The 13,908-nt window shown below is 47.8% G+C and overlaps 1 protein-coding gene and 1 long non-coding RNA gene across 5 annotated transcripts in view; both read left to right on the forward strand.

Annotated features, from left to right (window-relative positions):
• The window catches only part of LOC120596165 (uncharacterized), a 41,676-nt gene extending 35,932 nt beyond the window's left edge, over window positions 1-5,744 (forward strand). For 2 of the 3 annotated variants that reach the window (XR_005651093.1, XR_005651094.1), the window contains one exon: window positions 953-5,744. This is a non-coding gene — a long non-coding RNA (uncharacterized LOC120596165). The remainder of the gene's footprint in view (window positions 1-952) is intronic. The other variant, XR_005651095.1, reaches the window with a different exon arrangement.
• A 31-nt stretch (window positions 5,745-5,775) lies between these two features.
• The window catches only part of ARID1A (AT-rich interaction domain 1A), a 63,532-nt gene continuing 55,399 nt past the window's right edge, over window positions 5,776-13,908 (forward strand). For both annotated transcript variants that reach the window (XM_039854544.1, XM_039854545.1), the window contains exon 1: window positions 5,776-7,295. In XM_039854544.1, coding sequence (XP_039710478.1) covers window positions 6,183-7,295 — 1,113 coding nt within the window. In that variant the 5' untranslated portion in view covers window positions 5,776-6,182. The remainder of the gene's footprint in view (window positions 7,296-13,908) is intronic.

Genomic DNA, 13,908 nt, shown 5'->3' on the forward strand with positions numbered 1-13,908 from the left:
CTGTGATTGATTGGGGGAAAAAATACTTAAATGAGCTCTTGGACTTTGTTCTGAGGCCAAAAGGGATTTCACATTAAAAAATGTGTAATATATATCCTGGTCTTGGTGTTTGGGGCAAAAATAGCGTCTAAGGTTATATGGCATTTTGTACTCTTGTTTGAGTGTAGTATGTAGACGGACTCTATCAATGAAAACATATTGTAGTGGAGAGGAGAGCGGGGGAGGAGTAAGTGTGTGTGTATGTGTTTCAGCACTATTTCTAAATGGCCTGTTGGATAGGCTCGATGCAATGTGTTGGGTTATTTCTCCTTTGTCTCCTGTTCTTTCCTTCCACAGCAAGACTGGAAGAACAACACATGGTACAGAGGCCTCCAGTAGTCTCTTTGGAGAAGTAGGCCAATAAAAATCAAAATGCTGGTCCCCAACCTGCTGATCACAGCCCCCGTGGAGGCTTCTGAATCCAGTTTCAATGTTGTTAAGTTTCAGGGCAGAAAGTGATAATTTGGAAAAGCACCAAAACTCACTGTAATTTTCCCTGGCAGCTTTCCTTTGGTGTCATTGTTAAGTCCTGCATTTCACTGGAATGCCACACCACTACTATCACAGTATTCCACAGCTGACTTTTTGTTTGGTCCACTTTTATCTTTGGAAGAAATTATTTTCTGTTGGGATAGTTGAGTTTAAACTCTATTAAAGCCAGTCAGAATGCTTTCCCTTAGGGGCCATTCACTTCCTGTCTCATGCCTAAAAGGTTTCTTTGGATTTTTTTCAATTCTTACTTAAAAAGCCTGAGATAATCATACTGGATCTTGAGGTGGTTGTATTGCAGAGAATAGGCAGGACATTTGCTGTTTTAGCCTCCTCTCCTCTTGCACAGGACTGCATGCTTGCCTCCTTCCATTTTGTTAGTGCTCATATTGTTTATCCTTCTTTTTCCAATTCTCTTCTACAGAACTTGTGTTGGAGCAGAAGACTCCATTCCAGATCCATTCCAGAATTACTATGAGAAATGTACCCACTCTCTGATTCTTTTTCCTATCTCAGTAAAATGGCAGTGTAAGAAAGCTTTATGCAAGCAAGCTGAAATATTCACCTAGAATGTTTGATTTTCCTCTGATTTTCATCTCTACCCTCAACTTTCAAAAATTCTTACAATCATTTTATATGTGTGAAATTTTTCTAGATTGATTTTAAAGAATAAAGCAAAACAAAAGCAGCCTACATTGGTTTAATATGGGAAGTCAAAGATAACAGACTTTTCCTGTTCCTGAGCAATAAATAGCCTTCAGTATTAAGATTAGTGGCTTTATCTTTCCTTGGTAATATTGCTTGTGCTTAGCTCTACAAATCTAAACCCAGCTTAATGTAATAAGTACCAAATACAAAATTATTGTTTCTTTTCTGATGGACTATAAAGTGGTTTTCAAACTTCTTTGCAAGTAGGTTTTTCATATATTACTTTTGCATTAGTTGGTGAACATAAACCTTCAATGAGGCTCAGCAGAAATGTCCAAATTTCCGATCTGCCCGGTGGTTTATACAACTCCAATCCAGGTTTGGTTTTAAAATATTATTTGTAGTTTTACTCTGCCTTCTCCAAAAGAATAGTCAGAAAGCTCACCAATGAGATTGGTAGATGAGGAAAATGTACAAATTAGAATGTGAGAGGTTTGACTGTTTTTCCTCGTGTTACATGGACCCTTGATGTTATGTTTTGTTTGAAACCCACCACAAACCAGACCAGCCTGGACCCTTATTAATTTTAATTTTGATTTTAGTCTCTTGGGGGAGGTGATGGTGAAAGTAATTATTTTATATGAGTACAACAAAAGCAAGTTGAATTAAATGTCTAGGGGTATTTTTGTAGAGCTAAGCTTCTGGTAAAAAAAAAAGAAAAGCTTCATTTGGAAATTAATATTTCTCAAAATGTATTCCTTATTATTCAGAAATGTAAATTCCTCCAAATTGTTTAAAACTTTGAGATGAGTGGAAAAAGCATCACCTAGACAAGCGGTTGTTGAGCGCCCACTAAGCTTGATGCCTCTCAGGTTACTCTTGAGATTCTAGGTACCGGGCACAATTCTACCACGAAGTTCTATGGAGCGTCATTCAGACTCCATTCCATTTTTCTTTGTGGCGATCCAGTTCGTATCTTATAGCTCCCGTCTGAGAGCCGGTAATATAATGAATTGCCTTGACTCTTGCTTCAATCCACTTTCCTCGCTTAATATGCAGCCCAAAGTTTTGCAGCTTGCTGTCAGATGGTAGTGCTAGACTTTCACACTGCTCCCAAAGCCTCCGCTGGGGCTGTTTCTGAACACGCAGTTGCAAACTTTAAGAAACAGACGGCTCCAGACGGAAATCCACGCCAGGCTTTGAACTCTGCTTCTGGCTTCCGTCAACTGACATAGTTGCCCTTTTGCTCAAACTCGCAGCTCCAGTTCTCACTGGAGAGAACTCCGTTGGGTGTCTACTCCTTTGCCGCGGTGTAGACGCATGTGGGGGCCACAACCCAGCGCTCCACCAATTCCCCGCGACTTAGTTCAGAACCAAAGCAAATCCTTACTGGGTCCCTGGCCTTAAAACGTCTTCTCTCCAAAAAAATGAGTGGGGAAAGGAAGGCGCCAAGCTCAATCTTTTGTTTGTTGAGTTTTGTATTTCGGACACATAGGGGAAACAAATTGCGAGAGAGGAAGGGCTGTCCACCCTGCAAACGTTTCCCTCTCTTGGCAAACCCACCAGGCCTCGGTTCCACATTTTGCAGTTGGATGCGTGGATTTTAATAGGTTGTTCCCTTGTTCTCGGGCCCAATCTATGCACACCGTTCAGCCGTATAAAATGACAACACATCTGCCATTTTTTAGTTTGTCCTGGCAGCCCTGCCCCCTCCTTGGCTGCCTCAGCCACGGGAGTTAATGCGCGCAGAAACCCCGCCTGATCCTCCGGGCCAGAAATCCAGTCCACGTTTGCCAAGCTCCGTGCGGTTGGGGACGGTGATAAGAACTCTCTTGTGAGGGCGCAAGCGAGACTTTAGTCCGGTTTCCATGTCAACGATTCAGTCCATATTTGCCATCAGGCTGTTGGTGGCAGAGGCACTTTCGCGAGGGTACGCGCTGTCCTAGTCCTAGCTTTCTAATCTGCGCCGGGATTCCTGAGCTGCCTGGGTGTGGGGTTAAAAGGCAGGGGCCGTGGTGGAGAAAACTCCACTGAGGGGAAGACCCACAGCCCCAAATCCTGGGCTCGCAGCTCCGGCCAGCCACGTGCCCGACTCGCCCCTCCCCCCTCTCCCGCTGCCATTGCCCCTAGGGAAAACTGATGGGCCGGTTTCTGAGAAAGTTCCCTTCAACTAGGCAGTCCCTAGGATAGTGGTGTAGGACTCTAAAGATAGAGGTGGATGAGGGCCCTAAAAGATTTGAGGTTAAAAACAAATAGTGGGAAAGGAGAAATGTCATATTACTTCCTCCAACCTAGGTGGATAGATTTTTGTGCACTTAATGCTAGATAAAAATGGTGGCTGTTTCTAAATAGCTTGTCCACGTGTAGGAAAGGGATTTTTTTCACTTTCTCAATTTCACAGCCATTGATGAAAGGTGATGACACCAATCCATTCTGGTTTCCAGATTTTCTCTGGGCTCCAGGTTTCCCATTACACTCCAGCTCTGAGGAAAATGGCAGGGTAATTGCATGTACAAAATTCCTCATTTGTGTGCAGGACTCAGGACTGTTTGCCAGCTCTGAGGCAGTTGATTAAATAGCCAAGCTTCATTTATGAGGCAGCCTATAATTTGGTTTCTAGGACCTAATGCACCAGGAGAGTTATTGTCCCTGAAGACTCTGAGTGAAACAGAGCACTGGCCCATTCCAGTCAGGTCCTGGTAGGCTGGTTTGGTTCTTGGCGCGTGCGCGTGTGTTTTGGGGATGGGGAGAACACCACTCTTAGATGAGCAGGAAGGTATTGCCTTTTCAGTGTAGGATGCTCCTAAGTTTGATTGGGTAGGAATGAGTTCAGGTTTTGGGAATTATTCACGGTTACCAGTGGCTCAGCCAGTATCCCAGGAGCCTGCAGAATCTGGAAGTCCTAAGATAATGGTTCTGTGGCCAAGTCTCCATTTATGAAATCTGAGGAGAAAAGAGGCCCTGATGTCTAGTGACTACATGGGCCTGGGCTTCTTTCTCCTAAGGCAGCCTTGGGCCTGGTGAAGAGCTGGAATCCCCTCTGGCTTTTGTAGCCTGTCACAAGTCAGAGCATTCCAAGTCTGCCTGAGGAGGAAAAGGCTGCTGCTGGGATTTGGTTGGGCCTGTAGATCTGAAGTTTCTATGTAATCCTCCAGCTCAATCAGCATCTCTTAGAATGCAGTGGTAAAACTTTAAAGAATTTTTTCAGTGGAAGATAGAAAACATTTGGGTTGCATCCATTTTCTAAGTGACCTGTTAGACTGCCCCTTTTCTCTTTTTAAGGTTTCCCTCCATTTGGCCATCCCTCTTCTGCAGTGGTTCCCTTGAACATTCAAGTTCCTGCAGCCCCTGGAGCCTTTTCTGTGGTCTGTTTACAGTCTCACAGGTACTGTTTTTGGAGATTGGGGTTGTTGGTCACTGTGGGCTAAGTTCTCTTAGGAGGCAAAGATGGGGCTTGGGTTCTCCTGCTAGAAGACTTATCATATGTCCCCAGAGTTAGCTTCTGTGGTGATCATTTTAAGTCGGTGTTGAGATGACCAGCTTTGATTTCAAACCCATCTGATATTCAAACCCATTGTTGGATATGACACAACTTGACTTTTTTCTTTAAAGGCTAAGTAGACAAGAGCAGCTTTGGGGACTCTGCTACTTTTTAAAGCCACTGCCCTGTTCTCTGACTTTAAGTGATGGGACAGTCCCCTTCATTCTTTTTCAATTCTGTAAAATGGGGATAATCTTGACCTCATGCTCCCAGAGCCTTGTGAAGGAACTGCTACTGAGGGCAGAGGAAAGGGAAAACGGAAAGTCTGAACAATGATCTGTCATTCCATCAGCTTGTAAAGGGGGTGAAAAGTAAGGCTTACTCTCTCACTAAGCTGGGTCTTTTGAGCGGGTTTGTAAAAGGCTTTGAAGAAGAAAAGTGCTGTAGAGGTGCTAAGTATCAGCCAAGAGACCAGGCGCGCTGCCAGGGGGTCAGGCCTGGGCCGAGGCGGCCGCGGTCTCGGGCCCAGGCCAATTCTGCAGCCGCGAATAAAGTGCACACTGCCCGCTCCCCTCCGTGCGGCCTGGAGGGGACCGACCCGGATTGGAACGCCGGGACCGAGACGGCGCAGGCTCCGAAGAGGCGTGAGCTCCGGGCCGGGTTTTCCCCGAAGCCTTCGGCGGCGACGCTGCCGAGCGAAAGCAGCAGAGGGCCTGCCGCCGCCGCGGCTGGTTATCTCCCCTCCTCCTTTGTGAGGGGAAGGGAGCGAGTCCATTCCACGGCCTGCGCCCGCTCCGCGCTCCGTTCCGGGTTTGCCAGGCGGCCGCGACGGCGCTGGGTAAAATGGCAGTGCTGAGCCTCGTGTCGGAGTGAGGGGGACTCGGAGGAGAGTGGGGCGCTCTAGCCGTTCAGTCCGGCCGCTCGCCCGCTCGCCCGCCCGCTGCCGCGCAGCAGCCTCGGCTAGCGTTGCGGCCGGGGAGGGGAGGCAGGGCGCCCGGCCCGCGCTCCGACTCTGCCTCCCAGCGCCCCGGCTGCCGCCGCGCGCCCTCCAGCCCGCCCGTCCCGGGTCCCCCTCCCCCCGCTCCCTCCCTCCCTCCCCCGCCCCCTCCCCCTCGCCTCCCTCCCTCCCTTCTCCGGCAGCAGAAAGCGGAGAGTCACAGCGGGGCCAGGCCCTGGGGAGCGGAGCCTCCACCGCCCCCCTCATTCCCAGGCAAGGGCTTGGGGGGAATGAGCCGGGAGAGCCGGGTCCCGAGCCCACAGAGCCGGGAGCAGCTGAGCCGCCGGCGCCTCGGCCGCCGCCGCCGCCTCCTCCTCCTCCGCCGCCGCCAGCCCGGAGCCTGAGCCGGCGGGGCGGGGGGGAGAGGAGCGAGCGAGCGAGCGAGCGCAGCTCAGCAGCGGAGCCCCGAGAGGCCCGCCCGGGCGGGTGGGGAGGGCAGCCCGGGGGACTCGGCCCCGGGGCGGGGTGGGAGGGGGGGAGAAGACGAAGACAGGGCCGGGTCTCTCCGCGGACGAGACAGCGGGGATCATGGCCGCGCAGGTCGCCCCCGCCGCCGCCAGCAGCCTGGGCAACCCGCCGCCGCCGCCCTCGGAGCTGAAGAAAGCGGAGCAGCAGCAGCGGGAGGAGGCGGGGGGCGAGGCGGCGGTGGCAGCGGCCGAGCGCGGGGAAATGAAGGCAGCCGCCGGGCAGGAAAGCGAGGGCCCCTCCGTGGGGCCGCCGCAACCGTTGGGAAAGGAGCTGCAGGACGGGGCCGAGAGCAATGGGGGTGGCGGCGGCGGCGGCGGCGGGCCCGGCGCGGAGCCGGACCTGAAGAACTCGAACGGGAACGCGGGCCCTAGGCCCGCCCTGAACAATAACCTCACGGAGCCGCCCGGCGGCGGCGGCAGCAGCGATGGGGTGGGGGCGCCTCCTCACTCAGCCGCAGCCGCCTTGCCGCCCCCAGCCTACGGCTTCGGGCAAACCTACGGCCGGAGCCCGTCTGCTGTCGCCGCCGCGGCGGCCGCCGTCTTCCACCAACAACATGGCGGACAACAAAGCCCTGGCCTGGCAGCGCTGCAGAGCGGCGGCGGCGGCGGGGGCCTGGAGCCCTACGCGGGGCCCCAACAGAACTCACACGACCACGGCTTCCCCAACCACCAGTACAACTCCTACTACCCCAACCGCAGCGCCTACCCCCCGCCCCCCCAGGCCTACGCGCTGAGCTCCCCTAGAGGTGGCACTCCGGGCTCCGGCGCGGCGGCGGCCGCCGGCTCCAAGCCGCCTCCCTCCTCCAGCGCCTCTGCCTCTTCGTCGTCTTCGTCCTTCGCTCAGCAGCGCTTCGGGGCCATGGGGGGAGGCGGCCCCACAGCGGCCGGCGGGGGAACCCCCCAGCCCACCGCCACCCCCACTCTCAACCAACTGCTCACGTCGCCCAGCTCGGCCCGGGGCTACCAGGGCTACCCCGGGGGCGACTACGGCAGCGGGCCCCAGGACGGGGGCGCCGGCAAAGGCCCGGCGGACATGGCCTCACAGTGCTGGGGGGCTGCTGCTGCGGCGGCGGCGGCAGCCGCCTCGGGAGGGGCCCAACAAAGGAGCCACCACGCGCCCATGAGCCCCGGGAGCAGCGGCGGCGGGGGGCAGTCGCTCGCCCGGACCCCGCAGGTACACAGCTGAATGGGGAGGGGGCTGGGACGAACGGGATCCGGGGATTGGGTGGCGGCCGCGGGGACCAGGCTACAGCTGTGGGCTACTCCCAGTCCGGGGCCCCCACTGTTGGGGAGCTGCCATTGTCTGGCTCTTCTCTCTTAAAATGGCTGCCTGTTTGCCTTCCTTTCCTTCCCTCCTTCTGCCTTTGTGTGGGGTTTTCCCTGACGTGTCTGCTCCTCTTCTCCCTCTCTCCTGGTCCCTACGAACTTCAAGGGTCTTCAGGGGGGTGTGGGGCAGAGTGTGTGGGAAAGGGCTTGGTCTGGGGTGAGGGGGTGCTAGAGACTGAGGTTGGGGGTGTAGGCAGTGCTAGGAGCTCGGTAGTTGAGTGAACAGTTCTTTGCTCACCTGCCGCTCCGCTCTGCCTCCACCCCCCGCCTTTCTCCAGGCCTTCCCCCATCTGCGCCTTCAAGGAGGGGCCCCTCGGACTCGGGGGGACCTCGAGGGAGGGCAGGGGCCTGCTTGGGGACAGCTAGAGGCCGGCTGCGGTTCACCCAGGGCAGTCTGGGCCATCTCCTGTCTTAGTCTCCGTCGGCCCAGTGGCCTGGGCTTCTCCCTGGAAGTGCTGGTAAACAGCTGAGTGATTGGAGTAGTAAGTGCAGATTGCTTTGGTTTGGGATTTGAATTATGGAGGTAAAATCCTTCTGTCAAAGCCAGGAGACAGTTGGTCTTAGGTTGACATCCTATCTGTGATCTGATTGGCTCCCCATCTCCTGCTCTTGGCCATTTATAATTGCCTCTGATGTAATGGTACAACAATCCTGATGAGCTCATAAACTTTTACACTCTGCTTTTCTGCCAGTGATAACCCAAACCATCGCTGCCACTATCTGCCTTTTATTCCAGAGCTGAAATTGGCTGTGACCTTGAGGAGGAAGGTTTAAGCAGCAATACTGTATCAGCAGGAGCAGAGCCCCAGACAGGCTGCCCTTGTTACATTGTGCCTGAAACAAAAGAGGAGGCAGTGGCATTTTGCTTGTACCTTGGATTTATTTTGCTTGTTATGTTTTATGCAGCCTGAAATAGATTCTGTGTTGTCAGAACAGTAGCTGGATTTTTCTCTACAATGGGTTTGCTGTTTGTTTTGATTTTGTGACTTTCCTAATGGTATAAATGACTTCTTTGATGGCTCTGAAGATACATTTGTCTTGAGTAATTTTGACCCTGTCCACTTTGCAGAATTGAAATTATTTTCCTGGGCCTTTTTATTGAGTGGCAAATGTGGGGTCTGGGAGGAGGTAGGGGAAAACTTTTTTTTTTTTTTTTGGAGAACTGGAAGCTTTCAGAGAATTTCATATTAGTTTCTAGTGTTTAAAGGAAGGCTGGCCTAATTCTTTATATGTTGAATCTTGTTAGCACTTCTGTTAATTGAACTTTGGGAGGGCACCTCAATTTAAAGGGAAGCTGACATCTTTCAAGATATTGAGAGGGACTTTCTCCTAAGGGCTTGGTTTGGTGAAATTTATCATTTGTTCCTGGAATATAAAAAAATGTTAGTTTTCTATTTCGTCATCTTGTTAGAGTTTTAACATATAGATCAATTAGTTTTTTCTTTGCATTTTAAGATATGTTCCCTTTTGTTTCTTTTCCAAGATAATAAAGATACTACTTACAATGATATTTGAGTTGCTTAGAAATTACTGCTTTTAGGTACTTTTTAATGCATTCTCTTTTATTTTGCAATTCTTCCCTCTTTATTATGTTCTGTTTTCAATGCTTTGGTCAGAAATATTGGGTATTTTATGGAGTCACGTATCTTTTCAAAGAGGAAAAAAAATCTCCAAAAGCTCCCTTTATAATTCCCCTCCCAGCAGTACCCAGTTGTACCTTTGTGGTATGAGATTTTGTTCATTTAGGCGGCGTAATTAGCTGTATTTCTTCCCCATCCTAGAACTGCTTTTCTATTCTTCCATTGAGCTGGGAATTGTGAAAATAGTTATATTAGATGGCAGATTTAGAGCTCTGTGCCTTGACTCCATGTCTTCTATGATGTACATCTGGGCAAGAAATATGGGAATTTTCAGTTGGATTTCTAGTTTCTGGAGGATAAATTTTTTTGTCTTTGGGTCATTCTTTAGTCTACGTTACACCTCTTTCTTCTCATTCCTTGTTTTTTTTGGTGGTAGGAGAGAGAAAAAACTTATCTTAAACGATTAGAGGAAATAATTCGGTGTAAGTCAAGAGTCATTTAAAAGCAAAAATTAATTTGAATTCTGCTGGTTTGGAAATATTCAAGCAAACACTTTTATTGGGGGTGAGGGAGAACTTTTGCCATATTGTGATTTCTGTTTTTTGGTCATTAAACAAATGTTTGAGCCCTTTTCTTTGTGCTAGATACTATGCTCTGTGCTGGATAAGTGGTAGATATAGTCTCTGTTTGGAAGCTTGTCTGTGCCGCCTTTGGGTGAATTTTCTGATTTTAACATCACCAATCCTGGTACTTCACAACCATAGATTCCTGTTCTGTTTCAGTTCAGTTGTCTATCACCAGAAGCCCAGAGAATGTGCTGGTGAGCATTCACTTGTGGAAGAGACAGTGCAACCTCCAGTTTTATGGGTTGCTTCAGGTGTGTAGTCTAGATGAGGGTTGTAGATGGATAGTTTTTGTTCTGAATTCCTCTTTGCTACCAAGTCTGCATCTTGTCAGACTATGATGCCCTGTTCTTAAGCATTCTTAAATAATAAGCTCTTGCTCTGTCTCCTTTCTCTAACTCAGTTTTGGGTTATGAGTATTTTGTAGAGAGTTGGTTGACACAGCTAAAGCGGTAATGTTTTCATTTGACTCTACCTTTATGAAATAAAGATTAGGTAAGTGTGTGTATTGTTTATTTCTTTTTCACAGGAGCTGGGAAGATCCCAGCAGACAAACTTTTCTTTATCCCTTTCCATAAGTAAGTACTCTATCTCAAGGTGTTGAATCCTGCTACTGATGAAATACTCTTTCGTCACCTGATAGAAAGCTTTTTACTTGGGGTGCTTTGAGCTGTAATACCTAGAGAGTAGTACCAGCTCATCAAAGCAAAAGATGAAGTAGACAGTAGTCCAGAATCAGGCTGGATTTGATTGTAGTTTGGCTGTCAGTTCCTGATACTTCCATTCTGATGCTGGGAAACAAATAAGGAGTCCTGGGCTTCTTATGGGAATGCCTACTGGCAGAAACTCTGGGCTGGCTGAAATACAGGACTCTTGGAGCTCTCTCAAGTAGGAGGGACCAGGAAAACCACACTGAGATGGCACTTAATTGTGGGAGCTTCATGTTTTTGTACTGTCAATGCGAGAACTGGGGATGATGGGGCTTGGGATGGTCATGAGAGAAAAAATAGCTAGGACCAAGGTTGGTTTCTTTGTATTGAGCCCTGTGAGGACTTTTTTAGGTTCCTTTCTTTGTGTATGACATAGTAACCATGACAGGTAGCACCTGCTGTAACAAGATGTGTTGGATTGCATTAAACATTCATATGTTGGAGTGATTCCTGTAGGATATGATGTCTACAGTAAGCCTTTTGCAAAGAGGTTAATGAACTTTTTAAAAAATGTGGAAATAGGCTAACAAAGTAATGGTCAGGGCCCCTTCTTCACCTCCCCCCCGCCCCCACCCCAGGTTGTATTTATTGGCTTCAAATCCTAAAATTCTGGAAGCAACTGAAGCCTGCAAATATGGCTAAAATATGTTATTCAAAATAAATTGGCACTGAATAGTTTTTTTCCTGCCAGTGAGCTGGGACACCTCAGTCTCTGAGATGGAGTCCTGATTCCCATAGCTTTTATCTCTGGGTTTTATTTTGTTTAGATTGGTCATTATCATCACTGATGCACTTAAGAGTTCTGTGTGGCACAACGGTAAGGGGTAAAGAGCATAGGACTCAGGAGGAAGAGGAGGCTTTGGTTCCACATGCAGCTCTGGGTTAAGCTGTGTGACTTTGAACAAGTCATTTGCCTTTGCTGTTTTATTTTCTCTTCATCATTAAAGTGAAGTTGGTGGACTGCATGACCTTCTCTGATGCTACATATCTGTCTGTGCTTCCATACCTGGCTTGTTATGAGGGCAGCAACTTCCTGTACATTTATAGGTAGGGGTCTTGAGACCATTTTTCTTAACCTGGGCTCAAGGAACTCAAGGCTGTTTTCTCCTGAGGATTTATAGGAACAAGCTCTGAACAGCCAGGTGCCATGGTGATCTGTGGCCCCTTGCAGAAAAAGCTCTACCAAACTGTTTTGCCTTGAAACTGTTAATCTCTTTGTCATTAGTCATTCCACCTGGCTGGTGGTTTAAAAATACTAAACAGTAATTGAAAAATTAGGCAGACTTCATTAAAGCAAGACTTGAAAATAGTTGCTTAAAAATCTCCAGGAGAGGTTTTTGGAGGTAGATTAGGGGTGGGGTGGGAGTGGATATTTATAAACTGCACATTAACATTGCTTCTTTTGGGAATATAGGAAGGTGGGAAGAAGTAGCATTAAACTCTCCAGACTCTTCTGGTGTTTGGGCCGGTGTAGGTCTGGTTTGGGCAGTTGGTTGTAATCTGAGTGCCTGAACTTGCCTTGTAAGTTTTGCTGAGAGAGGAGCAGAATTTCTTGAGCCTAGAAGAGGAAAAGCTAAGCGTCTCAGGGTCAATTTCATAGATGTATTATTGCCTTTTCTCATACCTGTTTTAAGCTACGTGATATGGTTTGCAAGTGGTCCTGGGAATGCTGTTCTTTCTCTTCTCTAGCACACCTGAATTTTTCCATTCTTTCTCCTCCCTGCTTAGTAGTTTAAAAGTATAATTTAGGCATATAAGAGGTGTGCTAGAAGGAAGCTCCCCTTAATAAAAGAGGGAAAAGTAAAGGGAAAGATGTTTGATAATTCTCTGCTTGACGCAGCAGCTTCTTCTCCTCTGAAGGAACCAAATGTTTCAGAGCTTTGTGTAAATACTTGCTGAGCTGTCAATATGTACCCAGGAGGTTTCTGTAGTAAGATGTGAACGGCTCTATAAAACGTTTGACAAGCAAATTAATAAACAGTTTTCAAGCAAAGATAATGCTAGTCTTTTCTCATGTGGTAGAATAAAATAACATTGGAGAAAAAGACATGGGAATAGGGAAGAGGGTAGTGCAGGGGGGAGAGGCAGAGAGCATGGAGATGAGGAGAGATGATCTAAGAGTTTAGAAGTAAGAAGATGCTGCCCTGGAAGAGACGCCTTAATGACCCTGGCTCCATGCTATGGGGTTGAGGGCATCTGGAGCCCTGTTCAAAATCAATTGCAATTTCATTGTTAACAGAAGTTTGGAAAGAAGGCCTTGAGTTTCAATAGTGAGGTAAGTGTGTTCCAAAAGCTTGGTTTATGACACTTTGAGTTTTAAATTTTAAAGCCTTGTTTTTTCAGAAAAGTTTTGTAGTTTGGTGAGATGTTTTTAGGGTTGGGTTAGCATTTTTGGAATACCGGAAAGTGGAAAAAAAGATACTGCAACTTCAGCATCGTCTCTAGCCTCTGTTTTGCTGTGGCTTTCAGGATTGTAAGCCCACTCCAAGGGCTGAGTTTATTTATATAGTTTTTTTACTGGACTCCTGTGCATCACTTATATGTATATTAATGCCCCCAGGTTCCTGGGTCAGTACAAAGTCCAAATTGTTCAAGGATTCAGTAAATCCTGCTTGAAGGCTTATGTGGGTAGATACAATCTTTGGTTTCGAAGTTGCCATTTTAGGATTAAAAACCTTTCTGGGTTCCTTCAGTGAAGCACTATTTATGAATGTATTTTAGAGGTACAGTATTTTAGCCATCTGCCTGTGGTATATGCTCTGCTTTGGTAGCCTCATGAAATGACCAGATTTACTGTCTTAAAGTTCCTTTTTAAATTGAATCTGCAAACTCTGACACCAGTTTTCTTCATGTGAAGTGTGTTTTAGACCAGAGTCCTAGCATAGTCGTAGGGAATATGACCATAATTATGGCCGTGGCCATAATTTTTAGGTTCAGCTAACTTACCAAAGGTCATCAGCTTGTTTTAAAACAAAATACAAAAACTTAGGTTGACATTGACATCGGTTGCTCAGGCTTTTTCCAGTATGGTGGTGGTAAGGGTATTAGAACTTCAGACTTGTTGCTGAGAGCATGATATCTGGCTCAGGGAGATCTGGAAATTCAAATGGGGGTGGGAAGTTGCCCTATAAGAAACATACCAATTAGATACTAAAAAGGAATTTAAAAGATAGAGGCAATCTCTGCTTCAGAGGAATTTAGTTTTCTTTGGGAAGCATGCTTATATGCACACATCTGGAACACTTGCAAAGCAAGGTTTTATAAATGGTTATAAACCAAACTCAGTCTGCGGGCTAAAAGAATCTGAGAATAAGGAGCAATCAGAGTTAGATACATTACCCAGGGACAGCTTTTCAGAGGCATTGATTTGTGAAGCTGAATGTTCAAGAAGGATAAAGTTAAAATATTAATTTGCCTTTTCATAATGCTACTCTGAGTTCTATGGGCTTTATAGAATCCAAATTACACATCCATCCACAGACTGGTAGTTGTCTCATTCTAGTGACTTTGAGAATTTGGACACTAACCATAAAATCTGTGAAAGAGAG

The sequence above is a fragment of the Pteropus medius genome, unplaced genomic scaffold (genome assembly GCF_902729225.1).
Source record: "Pteropus medius unplaced genomic scaffold, Ma_sr-lr_union100, whole genome shotgun sequence".
Lineage (NCBI taxonomy): Eukaryota > Metazoa > Chordata > Mammalia > Chiroptera > Pteropodidae > Pteropus > Pteropus medius.